The sequence below is a fragment of the Cuculus canorus genome, chromosome 17 (assembly GCF_017976375.1).
Source record: "Cuculus canorus isolate bCucCan1 chromosome 17, bCucCan1.pri, whole genome shotgun sequence".
NCBI lineage: Eukaryota > Metazoa > Chordata > Aves > Cuculiformes > Cuculidae > Cuculus > Cuculus canorus.
In genome coordinates this window covers 15113534-15131242 of record NC_071417.1, presented here as the reverse complement: position 1 = coordinate 15131242, position 17709 = coordinate 15113534, and the positions used below count along the sequence as shown (strand labels likewise).

Here is a 17709-nt window from a genome sequence, read left to right as displayed (position 1 = left end):
AACTGAAATTTGAATGTGGATCTGACTGACCGATATGAATGATGTGTCCCTTTTTGTCCAGCATGATATTGCCATTATGCCTGTCTTTTATCTGGAGCAGGAATAGGAGTAGGCTATACGCAGCCATACTGCGGATGAAATTATAGCGAGCCTGTACAAACAAGAAATTAAATCAGAAGAACAGAGAATTTAATAACTCTTCATCCCGGAAGCAGAAACAGCTGAGCAAAGCTTCTTTGTTCTTCTCCATTCATGATTAGTTTGAAACAACGTTCAATGATATTCTCCATACATCTACAGCTGCGGTATCTTCTTTAGCTTACTCACTCTGAGCTAAAAATGGATCACCAGCATCAGAAACCAGACACTGCATTATAGTTATTATCCAATTATTTGTCATTATTTCTTATAGCTAGAATGTTTCTCAGTTGAGATTTTGCTGTGCTTGCCAACAGATATTTTACCTTCTGGAATGCAAGGGTAGACTCATCTCCATACTGCCTTGTGAAGTAGTCGTACATCCCAGAGTCTGTCTGCCTGCCCAGCTGGTCACGGGATGTGCAGTCAGGAATGCATTCAATAACGCCACACTGAACGGATGAAGAGAAACAAGTCATAAAGCACACGCTCAACATATATTTTGTTCGTGGCTCTTGGCAGTCATACAGGTCCCCTGGGAAATGTGGGGAAGCCTATTGATCATTGAATACAGAATTTCTAGTTTATTAATTTAAAAAGTACATCCAGTTTTTTAGGATTTCCATGTAACAAAAAACACGCTCTGTGAGTGTCTACTGATTTGCACAATGTAGTCCCACAAATCAAACATTAGTAACAACAAGCAGCAAAATTCCAGAGCCAAAAGCTTTAAAGAAGCAGGAAGCAGGAAAGGAAAACCTCTTTTTGTCACTGGCACCCCAAATATTTGGCATAAGAGATATGAGCAATATTTCCTTGCAGTATGGAATTTTTGTGTGTGCTGGAAGAGAAATTTTCTTTTAATTAGGAACTGTGTTCTACAGAAGTATAGTTAATTGTTCACTTACCCCAGGAGCTGTGGCCACCACTCTGTAAGGGAACACAAAAAGATCCAGGCCTACCAGCTGAAATATGTTCTTGAAGAGATCTATGATTTGTAAAGCTAACATGTCCTGTTATACAAGAAAAAAAAATTGCACAAGCATTAGTGGGGTAACGGATCCTAAGTTAGATTACAAAAATGCTCTGAAGAACTCTGAAGTGAACATTAAGTTACCCCATTAGGTCTGCAGATGTGTGCTTGTGCATGCACTGTGGCTCTGGGGGAAATCGAACAGGGACAAGAGAAATACTGTTTAAGTGGGCAGCAAGCAACACTGAAGATTTAACTGCTGACCTATCAAGAACAAAATCTTCCATCACTCTTTGATAATAGGGCTTCTAATAACTCCAGGGATAACAGTTAGCATTCCCTCTTAATCAAAACCAATCAAGCTTCAATGTACAAGATCAGACCTTGGAAACTACTGCTGTGTTACAACAGCTCAGTTGAAAAATAAACTCTGAAAAATAATTTCAAGTCATGATAAACTGTCTTGAAAGAATGGCCTTTGCTTCCCAACCAGTGGCACAACATTATGCTCTCCCTCAGTCCCTAACTAGCAGAGATTCTCAAAATTCCAAAAAAAACATATTTCTATGAGGTTGGGGAGGTCCTGGCCCAGGTTGCCCAGGGAAGCTGTGGCTGCCCCATCCCTGGAGGTGTTCAAGACCAGGTTGGATGGGCCTTGGGAAGCCTGATCAAGGGGGAGGTGTTCCTGTCCATACCAGGGGCATTAAGACTAGACAATCTTTAAGGTCCCTTCCAACCCAAACTATTCTATGATTCCATGATTCTATACTAAAATTATTTTCTTCTTACATACTGTCATCTACAAATCTGTCTTCTATAGCTACAAAGCCTGAGAGCTTTGTACCTGTCGACAGTCATCACCCACTTTAAAGATCGCTGCCTGCCAACAGATTTTCTTACTGTCTACCCCTTCTTCTGCACTTTCATCTATGGAATTGGAACGACAACGCAGACCTGCAAGAAAAGAACAAAGCAAAACCCAGACACCAACATTAGTAACCTTCTATCATGATGAGAGCCCTCTGTACTCAAAAATAAAACATTTCACAAGCGGTGTACGAGTATTTCTGCCTCACAAAGCGAATGTGTTAAATTAGCTCCCTTTGTCTACTGGAGCTGGAACAGATACACCATGATTTACCTGATTAGTGTCTGCATTACATTAAGCTAGTCAGCCAGTGTATAACAATTCACAATCCACAAAATTCATGAAACTGGCAGAACCTGGAGTCTCCTACAGTCTAAACACCAGGAAGAGACAAGCCATTTTTATGTTGGTCTAAATTAACTGATAACATTTCTTCAAGATAAATGCGTGGCTCACTTTCTGGAGTTAAATCCATTCTTTTGCAAGCTTTCAGATTTTTCTTGTCTTTTTTTTAATCCAGTTTCATTTCTGAGTCAAAGCATTGCAGATAAAATTCAACATGAAAGTAATTTTACTGCAGCAGTACAGGTCACTAAGAGCAGGCAATTTTAAATGACCTCTTGACTCTTAATTAGCAGCGTCAATGATTAAGACCCAATTACTAACCTTCTTTTTCAAGCTCACTAACTCCACATCGTTTCACTTTAAATTTGGCCAGGTAGGGTGCTTTTGCTGCACTAAATTGTAATAAAAACAAAGATGATGATGAGTGCAAATTAGTCAAACAAGAATTTCTAGGAAAATGTCTAAATATCATGAATGCACTTCATGGGAGAATACAGCAGCATGTTACCTCTGCATAGGAGTTCCTGATTTGTAATCAATGTCCAGAACAATAGCTTCAGGATTGCTGGGCAAGTAACAGCCTGCAAAACGGAGCAGACAGCTGAGAATAAATCTGTTGGCTACTGCAAAAATGAAAGCTGGAAAATAATTTATGTTAGTGTTTACAAATTCAGGGCACACTTTTGAATTAAAAAAAAGTTAGAGATAAACTGGAGATTAGAGTCTGTAAGACACAAAGGATGCAGTATCCTCTCCATTACAGAGGGCTGCCTGATACCAATAGGATGACGCTTTGAACTAATACTGCAGAATCTGTACCACAGAAATGTACAGACAGGACTTCTCTTACAACAGTCCCTAATAAGATTGGGTGGCGAGTCCCAGGGTATAAGGGAGGACCCTCAGCCACCAACATGTGGTAGAGGAACTGAGACCTGATAGACAGAAATCAGGAAAAGGTTTCATCAAACTCCATTTTACAGAGAAGATTCAGATGGGGAAAATATATGTTCAAGATTTGAAAGGATCTTCAGACAATGATGTTTCAAGGGAATGCCTGATGGAAGAGAGAAAGGAGAATGAAAGGAACTGGTCACGCTTCATTCTCAAGATAATGTAACTTCTAAAAAGCACCTCATCTTTATTAAAAAAAAAAGGTAGTCCGAAGAAGAGCTTATTTATCTTCCCTCTTCAGAAATACATTTCTACTTTGATCCATGACGGGTGCTCTTCAACTTGCTCTTGGGCAAGTTTTCATGCACCAAACAGAAGTTACTGAGTGGGTAAAAATATTTGATTGTTTCATGAGAGAAACAATCCAAGAGTAACAGAAGAACAGCCACCAGTACCAAAACTGAGGGCTGCCACTTGCAAAGATTTGAAGATTTGTTTGGAGAAAATACAGTACTCATGTTGCATGCAGAAAGCCAACTGTAGCACATAGTTACACCACTTCTTACCAGGCTGCACTTTCACCTCAGACAGAGCACTCAAACAAGCTTTTTTTCTTTCATCTCCTTTAGGGAATGGCCTAGAAAGATGAATGATATTTTATTTATTTATATGTTACATACTATTCTATGTACTAGCTTCAAATTTGTTCCAAATTTATCCAAATTTCACTAAAAACGTTTCTTCCCGTAATGACAAAGACGTCTTACTGCACCCCTTCTAGAGAACCTACAGGCTCAACACCTAACCAGAACATTTTCCCTCTTAATGAAGGTTTTAGTCTTTGCTTTGTACGTTTAACATTGATTTAATATACAGGTTGTTGACAAAGCCAAACAGCATAAGAGATGTGAATTAAGTTAAGGAAGATGCTCTTCCTTAGACAGAAATTTGAGCATAATTACACCTGTGTAAGCACTGCTATAGTTATACCAATAGAATTTTCCCTAGTGGAACTTGTCCTAGAATAAGAACATAGCTAACTTGAAAAGGACAAGCCAGCAAAATGTCTATGCAATTACACAGCTAATTTGTTCACACACTTAACACAACTGCAGGTGTCAACTGGATAATTGGTAACATGGTTAATGATTAGTACATACAATTACCCAATTTGCATAGGCACTTCTGCTAACCGTCTACTGAAGTTGGTCACACAATTGGGCGCTCACCTAGCGCAGCAGCATGCAACTGGAAGTTAATACTTACGCTCTAGTTTTAAGCGGTACAGATTACTGAGGCAGCAACATAATACTTAAGATAATTAAATAATCACAGATGAGACCTTTATTAATTTATGCCACCTACAAAGCAAACAGCATCTCCTTTATGTTGTCTTGACATTGTAGATGCAAAAAAAAGATTTGTTTTAAGGCTGGGGTACAAAATGCAATGTTTGCAAAACAATTATTATCAGTTGCTTAATTATGACTCAGATTGATTTCACTCTAAATATCAAGACATGCAGATCCCAACTCTCCCTTTTAACTCATCCTACTGGGTGAAAATATCTTAACATGCACACAGAAGGCACCTAATACTTGATGGTTTCTGCAATGTAAATGTCGTCATCATAGCCTGATGCCCTTACACTGCTGGTTTGCAAAGCTTCATTTTAAAGGAGGTATGTTACAGGAAATACATGTTATATGACTTTCAAATACTTTCATAAACCAGAGAATGTTTTAAAAATATGCAATGAAACCACACTTACAGACTTAAAGCTTGTGTGCTGAGCTGCTGCCATCCACTGGCAAGCTTTATAAAAGCTAAATTAGGTATCTTACTGCAATCTTTACAGCCAACAGTGAGAATCTCTCCATGAACAGGACTTTCAGTCCTATGAGATCAACGATCCAATGTTTATGACACCAAATCTTTCTCCACAACCACAATTTACAAATGAAGTCTTCTTCCAGACTAACACGCAAAAAGAATAAATGTCTTCATATTACGCTGCACACTGAAATCTCTTTGTGAAGATGAAAAGACAATTTCACGGAATTTTAGCAGAAGGTAAACCATTTACCTGTCCATGAGTGGTTTTGTTTTCTTATTTTTAAACTCCACACAAAATGTTGATAATAAGTTACAACACGCAAATAGTGACAGTCAATCTGGTAGACCTTAACAAAAAAGCGTTGGTTTTCCTGCCTGAAGTTTTCTCTGCTTACTTTCCAGGAGAACATTGGTAGCACACACAAAAAGCCAAATTAGTGATGCAGGTGACACTAGAATGATGAGATTTGAACTGGACAAGAGGACTGATCGCTTTCCCAACTCCTTTCTCTATCAGCACAATTTTATATGGAACCTTATTCCACTATTGCCCAATCACAATGTATTTGATAAAATCAGATTAAAAACTCAAGTTGAAGTTTAGAATAATCTGCTTCCGAAGTAAAAAGTTACAGGTGTTTCAGATGGACTGCTAGCTCAAAGCACTGAGATCAGGGCAGATATGAATTATCCCTAAAAGTCAAAATAAAATGAGCCTTTGCATCCTACTGCAACTCTGAAGTTACAGTTAAGATAAAGATCCTTTTCTTATCATATAAGTAATGCTATTTTCCTGAAAACACTATCCCAATACTTCTAAAAGCAACTTAGCCTCTTAATCAGGACACTGGCAATTAACGGAACAGCAAGCCCCTAAAAATCACAATTCCTAAGTACAGCACTTACTTGATAATGGCTGAAACGTTGGTGATTTTATTAAAGAAATCAAACTCCCGCTGGTAGAACTCCTTGGCTGGGCCTGATAATGAACCAGTTATCTCCTCTACCAGCTGCTCCAGCAGTTCCCCAATGTCAGCTGCACGTGAAAAAAGAAGCATTTATGTCGGAGGCTTATTTCAGAAAGCTAAATGACATGGGTGATAGAAACAGCCACCTTCGGAGAGTATTCAAAAAGTAATGATGCAAACATTGGCCCATCTCTTGTGATGCATTCTGCCAGGTAGAACACTTTTACTGAATAGGTCCTACTTCTACAAATGAAAGAGATTCCTAGCTAGAAGTATTCCTCCTGCCAAGAGAGAAGCAGGAAGGAGATTGTCTGAACTGAGAAGAGAAAAGGAGTCAAGCTAGAATATATTTTAAAGCACTCACGATCTTTTTGGTGTCCTTCTTCATCCAGGTAGATATTAGTTTTCATGTTCCAGATGAACTGGTGAGCCAAGAGCTGGGATTTCGCAGCTGCCCACAGGATGTATTCTCTAACGTAACCCATCTGTAACCACATCCAGTCCAGTGAGGACCAAAGCAGGTTACAACCCTAGCAAGACTCAATATTACTGCTTCAAACTCAGAAACATTTAATAGATGGAAAGAAGACCTCTGTACTCTTACTCCTGTTGCTAAAAAGACCTCTGAAGAATGACAGGGTATTTTAACAGGTAGTGAATTGACCTCAAGTGTTTTCAGCTTTATTACTGACCTATTCTATTATTCTAATCAACCTCATTCCCACCATTTTTTATCTGTTCTACTCAGTTTTTAAATCTCTTTGAGTTTAGGGCATTCACTAGTATGTGTACAAGGCACAGAGCAACAGAGACACCGGTCTTGCTTGGCATGACTAAACGCTTCTATAATGCCACAAATCTAGGCAGTGTCATATTGATTGGTGGCAAGAACTGCACACACTGGCACAGTCTCAGAGACATTCTAGAGAGTTAAGAACAAACTACAATGGAATCCTACCCATACCAGAAGCTGCATTCCCTTTCCTCTGCTTGCAGCTACCTTGTGATCTGTAGATGTTTTTATGTTTGACTGATAATAGCAGGCAAGATGTCTGACATTCTCACACTGCATTGCAGAGCATGCTTATCTATACAAAGTTCTTAAAAAATAACTATGCCCATTCACCTACGCTACTGGTTGGGGTGTTTTCACCTGAAAATAATGTACTAGCCAGCGTTCACATTCCTTGTGAGCAGATGAGAAGGATCTCACATTAATGATCTCTGAACTTGGTCATCAAGCTTTACCAGCTTCTGCAAGATGAAACTAAGATCCAATTTCATATACATTGTGGAGCACAAGACACCCCTAGAGGTCTTCTCTGGTTAACTCCACAGCAAAATGATTGACAATAATGATTTAATTTCATTACTGCTTGTCTCACGCAGACCTTCAAAAGCTTTATTCAGATAGAGTCCTCATCTGGGGTTTCCCATAACAGAACTTCTTTCCTGACAAATGAACTACATAGCCTCTGGTTTCTCAAGTTTATGGGTTCATCGAAGAGGTGTATCGAAGGCAAGCCAGCCTCTAGAGACAATATTTTTTCTTCTATGTGTCATAAATACGACAGTAATAAACAGCATTAGTTAAAGCTTAAATTTTGTCTGATTTGCAGTTGTAAGTCTAAAAGCCACTTTAAAAATCTGTTTTGTTCATGTACAGCTGTTTCATACCCTTACCTTGTCATACCGAAGTGCCTGCACAATCTGTGGAATGTAGAATAAAATGGCATCCTAAAAAGAAAAGATGGCAGGGTCGTTATTGTTTCAGTAGTCAGAAAGGAAGACAGGTCACATGCACAAAGAAAGGCTCCCTCCAGTTAGGTGATGAACAAAACACCACTGCCTCTTTATTTTAAAATATATACATGCCACCTCCTCAAATTGAAGTACTTTTCTGTGCAGTTACTCCCTTCAAAAATATCATTAATGATCAAGTATTGTACAGTGCTAATGCAAGTCTGACAAGTGTTAAGAATCCAGCCTTCTGCAGCTTTCGAATAAACATCTTTTCACAGAGAGAAGATTCAAAAGGAAAAACTGGAGAAGGGCAGTCTGAAGAATTCAGCTTACTACTATGATTTATGACAAGAAAACTGCAAGTACACGAGCTAGGATTATATGGGACAATCAACTTCCATGTTTCATCCCAACACACTCACATTCTGCAATGCAGTGTGCCCATTTAGCATACGTGTCCCTCCACAGTACTAAAATGAAGCCTGTGGCCACAATGAGTAAGGTCATAACTTTATGTGGGGTGTTGAGGCTCTCTTGGAACTCATCTTACCGGAGGAAAAGATCGCAGGACTTTAACCCCATACTGAGCTGTTAGAGGATGAGGTGGATACATGCTTGAAAAATAGGAAAGGCCAGTTGGTGGATCTGTCGGTGCCCAGCACAGAACGTGGCTGAGCTCAGGCGCATCAGCATCAATTGTATGCCAGGTAACCAGGTACTGAAAAAGCAGGTCAGACACATTAGTTTAGAGCATCCAACAATGTCTGAGTAATACACATCAGACTATAGTCTGGCTCCCTATAGCAGGGGAAGTGAAACATGCTGCATTTTGTTTTACCAAACCACAGCTATTTTAACTAAAGCTTTCTTCCATGGAAATCTATCTATTGGAATCACCTCGCCTCCCAGATCACCAGATGAAGTTAGTGAAGTCAAGTTACTAAAAGCACAATAAATGAGTTCTAGCTTAGGGAGAAGGAAGAAAGGATGAGTCCTTTTGCGAGGGTCAAAGAAGGTTCCATTTTCCTGCCATCTGTTTTACAGGTGATGGACAGAATGCAGTTCTGACAAGACTGTCCCTCACATAACCAGAACGCTTCACAGCAGACCAGCTTGAACAGTCTCCTCCATCTTAAAAGGTTTGGCCTCTTGACACACAGAATGGGTAAGCTTTAAATAATTTCAGCAGAAGCATTTACCAGCAGTCTTTATATTATGCAAAAGGAAAAGAAATGGTGGCTGTAGTGTAAGTGTTGAGTTTTGAGACATTTTCTATATGGTGAGAATACGCCCAGGAGTGAGATGTTCCATTAGCAAACCAGCCGCCTACTCTTATTCCTGTGATTCTTGCCTCAGCACTCTACTCCCACAGCTGTTCTCTCATTCTTTCCTACAGAGCTACAGTTCCAGAGCTACTGGAACATACACTGTGTTAAGTAAGTATAACACTATTTTCCAACACATCTGAATGAGGTGGCCACACTAGGGCCCTGTAAGAGTATAAACATTCACAGATACCTTTATTGCTTCAGGAACATCACTAACAGCTCCTGGGTCCAACCGAACTAGACGGGTCACTTCTGTTCCAATAGCTTCGGTGTTCTTAAATCTAAGTATAACCAGGAATACAATCCCATTATTAGAAGGGGCTGTCAAAGTTTTCTACTTATGTGAAGATGAGGACAGCAAAAGGCAGAAAAGTATGATTAATAAATAAAGAGTCCAACTATGAAACAGTGCACACTGAGGGACCAATATGCTGCCAAAAGAGGATTCAGGAACTGCTGGTCGTCATCCAATGCTTTTGTACAAACCAATAGTATTTTAGCCCACTATTAGACTCTTGGCTGAAATACACTCTCTGGGATTCTACAGACGCCAGCACGCAGAACTCTTCTTGGCAAAAACTATCACTGTTGTAAGGGGGAAAGAATTTCCTTTCCCTTTCAGAGCCAACTATGCTAATTCTCCTATAATACTTGTTAAAGAGCAAGCCAATATGTAGCTAGAACACTTAATTGAAAGATACTTTTAGCACTGTTTAAATGCTATGCCTGCTAATGGGTTAAACACTATGAAAACCTAAACGTGATTTCTTCTGAACAAAACACCATCTAAGTGTTAACAAAGAACGGGTGGCAGGAAAGGAAGCTGGATTCCCCTAAAGCTTGAGCCAAATGAGTACATTAAATAATCTAGCCCTTCTCATTTTAAAGGTCTCAATCAGCTGTGGAAGCATTCAAAGGGATCGTAAACAGGAACAAGTGCCACCAGCCCTTGTAGTATAAGGTACACACTCAACTTCTAAGGCAGCAGGAATTACATCACTGATTTCTTCTGAAATATCTCACCTGGTAGGCAGCTGTACAGCAAGATGAGGAGAAATGCTCCAAGCCAGATTTACATTATCTTTCCATTGCTTCTCACTAAGACTGATATACTTAGACCTCCAGTTTGCTACACTGCTCTCTCCAGTTTGGTCCAATTCCAGCTCGGGGGAAGACAGTGGATTGTACCATGTGATTAAGCGTTCAATCTCAGTAGCCTGAGGGAAACAGAAAAAAGTGTTTTCTGGAAGAATTAAAACCACTCCCAATTTCATGCTTTAGTTTATGTATTCTGCAAACACAACAGGGTCTTAAAAATTCATGCAGTTTCCCCTTTCTTCTGATGACCCACCAGCAACGACAGCAGCAATGTTCTTCGCTTCATGTAGTACTTGTGGAGCTGAGTACCTCTGTTAGTCTTCTTAGACATTCCTCGACAAAAGGATAAAAATGTTTTCAGTGGCTTTTGTTCAGTAGGCTAAATGCTGCTTTTGAACCATTTGCACCGAGCAGCATTAACATGTAAGAACTGAATAACCACAGGACATTTGTGAATTTAAATCAGAGTGACTTTTAAGAAGTCAGCGATGCAGCTACTTGCAACATGTTCTCTGAATATATAGAAAACAACAGGTTACAAGGACATCAATTTAGCCAGTATTGTATTCACTTCAGAAACATGACAGCCTCCTAGAGAGAAAGAGCACATAGTTCACAACTGTGCAAAAGCACAGTCCACAATCTAATGTCACTCTGCTGCCACCAGAAAAGCACTAGGGACACATTTACACAAACAAAGCCATTTCCTTAAAAGATCTCAGTATATCTTGACTTCCATTCTCACTACTTCTGCACTACAGAACTGGACATGCTAGCAAACAGAACAGGTAAAGTCAAAATTTTTCTGGATGCTATCACTGAGTTTTTTTCTGCCCCCTCTCCAGAGTATGGCACCGGTAATTAAATACCCTTCCAGAAGAACAAGAGCCCAATATTAAAGGTAAATATTTACTTTAAGCAATATCTGCATATAAAATACGCTGTAAAGTTGGCTGCATTGAGCTGGTTACAATAAAAATAGACACCTGATTTTTTAGATATGGTTGACATTCCACTGGACAAAGGGTAAGTATTTATCCATCCTTGTGTTGCCTGCTGTCGAGATCCAACATTGATATCCAGGTTGCTCCTGGTGTCTTGATTATCTAAAAACACAGCACAGATCTGATGTAGAATCCAATCAAAGGAACAACAGGCTTTTGAAATGGCACATAAAGGAACTCACCAGGTGGCACGAGTTGGCTGGCCGTCAGATATTTCTTGTCCGAGAACATCGCTGTCCAAAACTTGATCAATATGGTGATATCCTCACGAAGCCTCTTTTCCCCTTGTGTAGGGAACTTTGAGGGACAGCTTAAAGAAATCACACAAATAAGGTGAAATTGAATGTACTGGAAAAAAAACAAAAGCCACAAAAACCTAATCAAGTCATATTTCTTATTCTGACCAGAATTTACAAAGATGAGACTATACATAACTATTTTATCCTCGTTGCTGTCTAACTAAAGAGTACAAACTTCCTGCTATAATTCAAAACTAAGCAGCAGTCTGTCAGCACCTTTGAAATTTAATATTATGACTGACTGACATCCACATTCAGTCAATTATATTATTTTCTGTCATGCTCACGTCCAATGTTGAAATCATCAGATTCAGTGTGGAGGCGTTTTTCAAAACAGCGAAACTATATTTCAGTCACATGCTCTATAACAGCAATTCAAGTCTTATGAATCTAGGTACAATTTTGAGCACTGAATAAATTCCAAAATAAGGAAAGAAAGAAAACGGGAACATTCCTGAAGGTACTACTTTATAAACCACACATAAAACCTGGAAACATTTATCTAAACCTTTTTGAGATGGCTTATGCACTACACAAAAGCAGAAGGAAAACAGAAGTTTCCATTAAAACGGGCAAAATAGGAAAGGAAGAATTTAAATCACTAGAAGACAGCTGCTGCATTGAATTATCATGGAAGGTTGAAGAAATCGCACACACTTTCAGTGAGTAAATAAAGTACCTGAAATAATCAAAGGCAGTCGAGTAAATCTTTTCTCGCAAAACATTCCGAATAGTTGCATTTGGAACTACATCAGCATGCAGCAAAGACAACCCCAGAGTCAGCAACCTAATAAGCAAAATAGAGAATGAAAGTTTTGGTGTTCCCTGAATGGTGACCAATGCAACACCATGCAAGCCACAGCTACAGCTGTAACTCCAATCAACTCATTGAAAAGAAGCTGGTTTTGAGGTCTTGTCAAACTATTTTCATTATCATCAGTCTGTTCCTAAAGCTGATGGTTCCTAAACCATAGAGAAGTTGAAGCATCAAGACACAAAAAGTGACAACAATTGATAGAGCAAAATTACCCCCAACTGATACATTGACTGGATCTATGATGCAGGCGATTCACTACATGAAATTATCCCGTGAAGTTTTCTGAAGCACCAAAAATTACTTTCAAGCTGAAGTGAGTTACTTCTGTTTCAAAAGCAGAACTTAGACTCTACATCATTCCAGGCTCTTAAAGGGATTTTCACCACTTGAAGCCAAGGACCAGTTATACATTTAACATCTGGGTTTTTTTCTCCCAAACCTCTATAACCTCATTTCTTCCACCAAGGATTAAAAAAAAGCCTACTCACTTAAATCGGGGTCCGATTGCTGCCACATGCCGATTCAAGCTGCCTTTTGACCCTCCAATGTTCAATGAGAGAGATCGCTGGAGCAGGCTGGAGAAGATCTCTATCTGGTCAGAGCTGCAATACTTGGCGATTTCAAATCTCTGCACCAAAAACTGAGAGAGAGACAGATATGCCATGCCTCCTTTGACCTTTCTTCATCTCAAAACTCCCCAATCTTCTCTGTTTCAAACACCTTTCTCCCCTTCAATTATTATGCTCATCTAAAACCACTGTGTCTCCTGGCTCTGAGGTGGAGGGACTACCATCAAGACTCCAGTCCTTTTCCAAATCATAAGAACAAGTAGCACAAAGCAGCTTAACTACAGCATCACTGCAACTGTGCCATAGGTGAGACAGTTCAGAAGAAACACACACCTCTATCCAGATGTAATGCGGGGTCACCTCCGGTGGACAAGGCTTCGGCTGGCTCTCTTCTGAGGCTGCTAATGGATCTGCTTCTTTCTGCTCAGCAGAAAACAGGCCAACTTTCTGCTCCACCGTCATTTGCCAGGCTCCTGCCATTTCCCGCATGAACTGCAAAAGGAAAATAGCAGTATTTCTTGTTTCAGGAGCATCTTTCTATATGGAAAGCACGATCTTTCTCTGTAGCGCAAAAATCCAACACATCAATTAAAATTCACTGCAATATTAATGGAGAGGCAGAGACAGGTCTATACTTTTCACCTGAAATAACATGTTTCTTTCATATCCTGAATTATGAAGAGAAGAAAGACACTGAGAAGTTCAGCAAGTACCAGAAAGACTAAGGGGTACAGCAAACAAGCGCTGCATTTTGTTGAGGAGATGGAACTGTTAGGTCAGCTGGTGCTGGTGCCATCCACCCTCCTGCTCTACTAAAGGTCACTGCCTCCTACAGTGGAGACAAACATACGCCAGGTTCTCATGTACTGCAGTACACAGTTTGGCCCACAGACACACACAACTCATGAAGCACACAACATAAAGGCAGCCCATAATTCACTTTGGCTGAACCTGCTCTAGGGAACAGCATCCTCTAGCAGAAAGGAGGCCCAGCAACCACTGGTGGTTCTGATCTCCTCAACAAGAGGCAAAGAAATTTCCCAAAAGCCTAAAAGAAAAAAATTAAACTGATGGTTAAGAAGTTAAACACTGAAATGCGCATGTAAATGGACCTAAGTGAATTTAGATTGATGATTTCCTCCAGCAAGTGAAACACTCAGCGCTCACTAAGTAGAGCAATTACCAGCAGCAGCATTTTCAGTGTGGGGGCTGTCCCTGCACCAAACTGAGTTGCTTTATTTCTATTGGATTCATCCTCAGCTCACAAAATACAACTGATCTAACATGATGCAGGATCAGGACACTTGCAAGCCTGTTTTTTATGTGAGGGTACAATGCCAGATACCAGAGGCTGTGATTGATGAGCAGTGACACTCGTTTCTGTTTGTTTCAAAACATCAATATATAAAGCACGACGGTTTAGAACCCAATTCATTAGTAGCTTGGCAGTAAAGTAAATTGTACAGCTGAGATCCTAACAGATTCCCTTTGCTGTATCATTCCTGTTGCTAAGAAAGATCAGTTTCCCACAGTCCAATTCATGAGGATGCTCAGACTTCCAACAATAAATGAACAGAGATTTCCTGGCAGGCTAAAATGATTGACAATACATTTAACATCCTTACTCGACACAGATTCTCAATAGCTGTGAATCTTTCAAAAGTTTGTCTCTTCCCCCCTTGTAGGGGAAGAGAAAGAGTTGTTAAATAGCTTCCTACCGGCACTTCTATTCCATTCTTGGCAGCAAGCAGCCACTCCCAGCAAGCAATTGCTGTTTCCATGCCATGTTCACTGAACATGCGCAGAGGTCCCCAACACAGATGATGAAGGAGCTGAGGATCACAGTCTGAAAGCAAACATTCACTCAGATTTTTCCAACAGAATAAATAAATGCTTTTCATATCAGCATGAAATTGGCAAGCATCATATGTAATAATCAATTCCTAATAAATAGCTTCTAGTTTAAGAAGGCTTTTCCCCAATATAAGCCTAACTGAAAAACTTTGCTTCAAGTTGATGCGTACTGAGTCTGTATGCAGATAGTTCTTGTAGTTTATTACTCTTGGCATTCACAACCAGAAAGTAGAACATCAGCTGTTTTTCATTACCTTTGCTGCTTATCAGCAGTGCAGTCAACTTAAACATGGCCTGTGTGTAGAACTCAGTGTGGCCTGATTCAAGAGCATCATTCAGCTCTTTGACCATCAGTTTATTCAGGTCAGATGTTCGTCCTGTAGCATTTGAGAACTGAATCATTCCAGAAACCTGTAAAATACAATGGGTTTTTCAACAGTATTTTCAGGAATCTAGTCTGGTCTTAATCATGTGCTGATTAAGGAACTCTATGAAGAGAGATATCTTTCATTACTACTTTGCTGAATCTTTAGCTTTATCTATAATCTAAGAACTTTCTGCAAGAGGAACAGTAAAAGGATCCATTTAATAGAATAGGAAAATTATACCCTTAAGCTTGAAGAAATACAACTTTAGAGTCTGTGCTTAAATTAACACGAATCATATAATAGTTCAGGTTGGAAGGGACATCATCCCTTGAAAGGCCATGCAAGAGCTTGCAGACACTCCACACTTGGCAGAAACCTTGTACTTACCTCTCCTGCATAGCGGTTGCGCAAGTTAAGAGAAGCCATGAAGTTGGAGTAGTCCTTCTTCACACAAGTTGGTCTTTCAGTTAGCTGTGTTGCCTATGACCAGAACACATACAGGTGTTTCCAGTGTTCATGGACAACTATTTGTCTTTTTTTCTACTTTATCTCCACATACATTTTAAGTTCAGTTTTCCTTAAGCTTGTAATCAGAATAGTATCAGGACTACCAGGTACCAGGACTGATAAAAATTAAATGAGGAACATGTGAATTGATTCCATGGATGCAGTTTGAAAGACATATATAATTGGATATACTTCTTGAAAGACTGAAGGGAAAAAACACGTATAAAGGGTAGAACCTCTAGGACTGCTGCTCCCTCTTCATGAAGAAATAAGATAGAAGAGTAGATCTGATCTTGGTTCTGCCCTCTCCATGCACGACCTTGCTGAGATGACAGTAATGCAGAGGAGAAAATATCTTGTTCCTGTCTTTAAAAAGTGCACTAGCAACTCATGTTTGCCTTTGCAAAAGCCCTCCATGAATTTCTGGCCAAGAGATTTCTCATCAGAAACAAACAAATAAAAGAATACTGTAACATGATTTTTTTGTATTGAAGATTTAAAACCAAAATACAAGGCCAGCAAAACCAAAAATTCAGCAATCCTGCAATACTCACTTTCTAATGACTTGCTTGGCTCAGCAGTGGACAAATTTTTGAGAACTATTTTTATTACATGTCTTGGATACAAGATTTGCATACTAACATCTTTGCATTAGCAACGTCCAGTCCATGGGAATAAAACAAGAGGGAAAACAAACTGCTAACAGCCTGAAAGCTCTCTGAAAGAGTTTTTGTCACTTGGTTGACAGGGCAGGGGAGATAACTTGATTTGAGATGGAAAGAAATAAGGTATCTTTCTGAGTAAAGTTCAAGTGCTGCAACAAGACACAAGTGATTAGAAAACTTCTATTATGTGACTATACCAAATATCATAAAATCAACCTGACAGTTACACAGCTGCACAAGTGAACAAACAAGAATTGTGCCCAATACTCACGCCCAGAGTGGTGTTCTGTCTGTTGTAGCCTGCAAAGTGCAAAACACTTTCTGTAGCCATAGCCAGTCCTGTGTGCTGGGACAAACCCGACACCCAGTTCTGATGTTTGTTCAGGTACTCCTGATAAAGAGGAAATAAAAAGAAGAAAAGTGTTTGTTAGAAAACTACAGTGATTTTCAGAACAAGGCAGCTCACAAGCAAGTGTTGCATCACTGCACATTACCAGAAAACTTAATTACTTGCATACCTGACAACAAACAGACTGTATCTACCCATTCATTCTAGGCATCATTTCCCTGGCAATAAGAAACTCTGAATGTCCTCCAAATACACAAAGAGTAATGCGGGTTCCATTTTCTCATAGCATAAAGGAATCAAGATAGATACTTGAAGGCTGAGGTCTTCTTTAAAAGAATCACTTTTCACAAAAAATACCTTCAGAAAGGAGGCGCTTTGAACTCCATGGAAGAAGGGATATGGTTGGAATCTCGAGGGTTTTCTTTTTGAGGGAAGGAAATATAAACTTCAGGCACACTTGCAGTGTCCAAGGTTTTAAGCCTCCCCAGAAATTCCTTTATCAGCACTAACTTCAGCACTTGTAGACAGAACACTAGTCTAGCCCAGAGTATGTATTTCCTCCAACTACTCAGCAAAGGATTAATGAAGTCTTGCATTTAACTATAGGTAAACTTTCTGTTTACTTGAGAGCTATTATGTTTATTTTATTAGCATGTCATAAACAGCATTCTGTAATCCCTGTGGTTTGTGACCACTTTCTACTGAGCTTTGCCACACGCGAGTGTTTATGACATCCAGGTCCAAATGCAGAACTGCAGTTCAAAGTGATCTCACGTATCGACAGTGTTTCTCTGTTTTTGGTTTTCGTTTTTTTTTTTTTTTTTAAAGGAACCATAGACAAAAGAAAACATCCTCCCAAGAGGGGAAACAAGAAACAAGTTTTACATCCTAATCATATGTTTTGGACCAGCTGGTATTTTCGACTAATGGGTCAGCATCAAACAAACTTTGCTCATTCTGTCAAGTCACATTCTGAATTCTGAAGTAAATTCAGGACGATCAACTGTTTACAAACTGGTTATTTTCAAGATACTCAGGTTTGCAGTACAGCAAAAGTCACATCAAACCAAAAATCCTAATTATTCT

General features: G+C 39.5%; 1 protein-coding gene across 2 annotated transcripts in view; it reads right to left on the bottom strand.

Moving 5' to 3' along the window:
• PI4KA (phosphatidylinositol 4-kinase alpha) overlaps positions 1-17709 on the bottom strand; it is a 60534-nt gene that overhangs the window by 5743 nt on the left and 37082 nt on the right. For both annotated transcript variants that reach the window (XM_054082193.1, XM_054082194.1), the window contains exons 29-51: positions 16546-16665; positions 15490-15582; positions 14989-15145; positions 14599-14726; positions 13214-13372; positions 12800-12951; positions 12174-12281; positions 11378-11505; positions 11178-11297; positions 10445-10524; positions 10117-10310; positions 9284-9374; positions 8316-8483; positions 7706-7759; positions 6387-6507; positions 5961-6090; positions 3785-3855; positions 2833-2905; positions 2646-2716; positions 1956-2065; positions 1047-1151; positions 465-590; positions 31-151 (exon numbers count right to left, since the gene is read on the bottom strand). In XM_054082193.1, the coding sequence (XP_053938168.1) occupies positions 31-151; positions 465-590; positions 1047-1151; positions 1956-2065; positions 2646-2716; positions 2833-2905; positions 3785-3855; positions 5961-6090; positions 6387-6507; positions 7706-7759; positions 8316-8483; positions 9284-9374; positions 10117-10310; positions 10445-10524; positions 11178-11297; positions 11378-11505; positions 12174-12281; positions 12800-12951; positions 13214-13372; positions 14599-14726; positions 14989-15145; positions 15490-15582; positions 16546-16665 (2680 nt within the window). The remainder of the gene's footprint in view (positions 1-30; positions 152-464; positions 591-1046; positions 1152-1955; positions 2066-2645; positions 2717-2832; positions 2906-3784; positions 3856-5960; positions 6091-6386; positions 6508-7705; positions 7760-8315; positions 8484-9283; positions 9375-10116; positions 10311-10444; positions 10525-11177; positions 11298-11377; positions 11506-12173; positions 12282-12799; positions 12952-13213; positions 13373-14598; positions 14727-14988; positions 15146-15489; positions 15583-16545; positions 16666-17709) is intronic.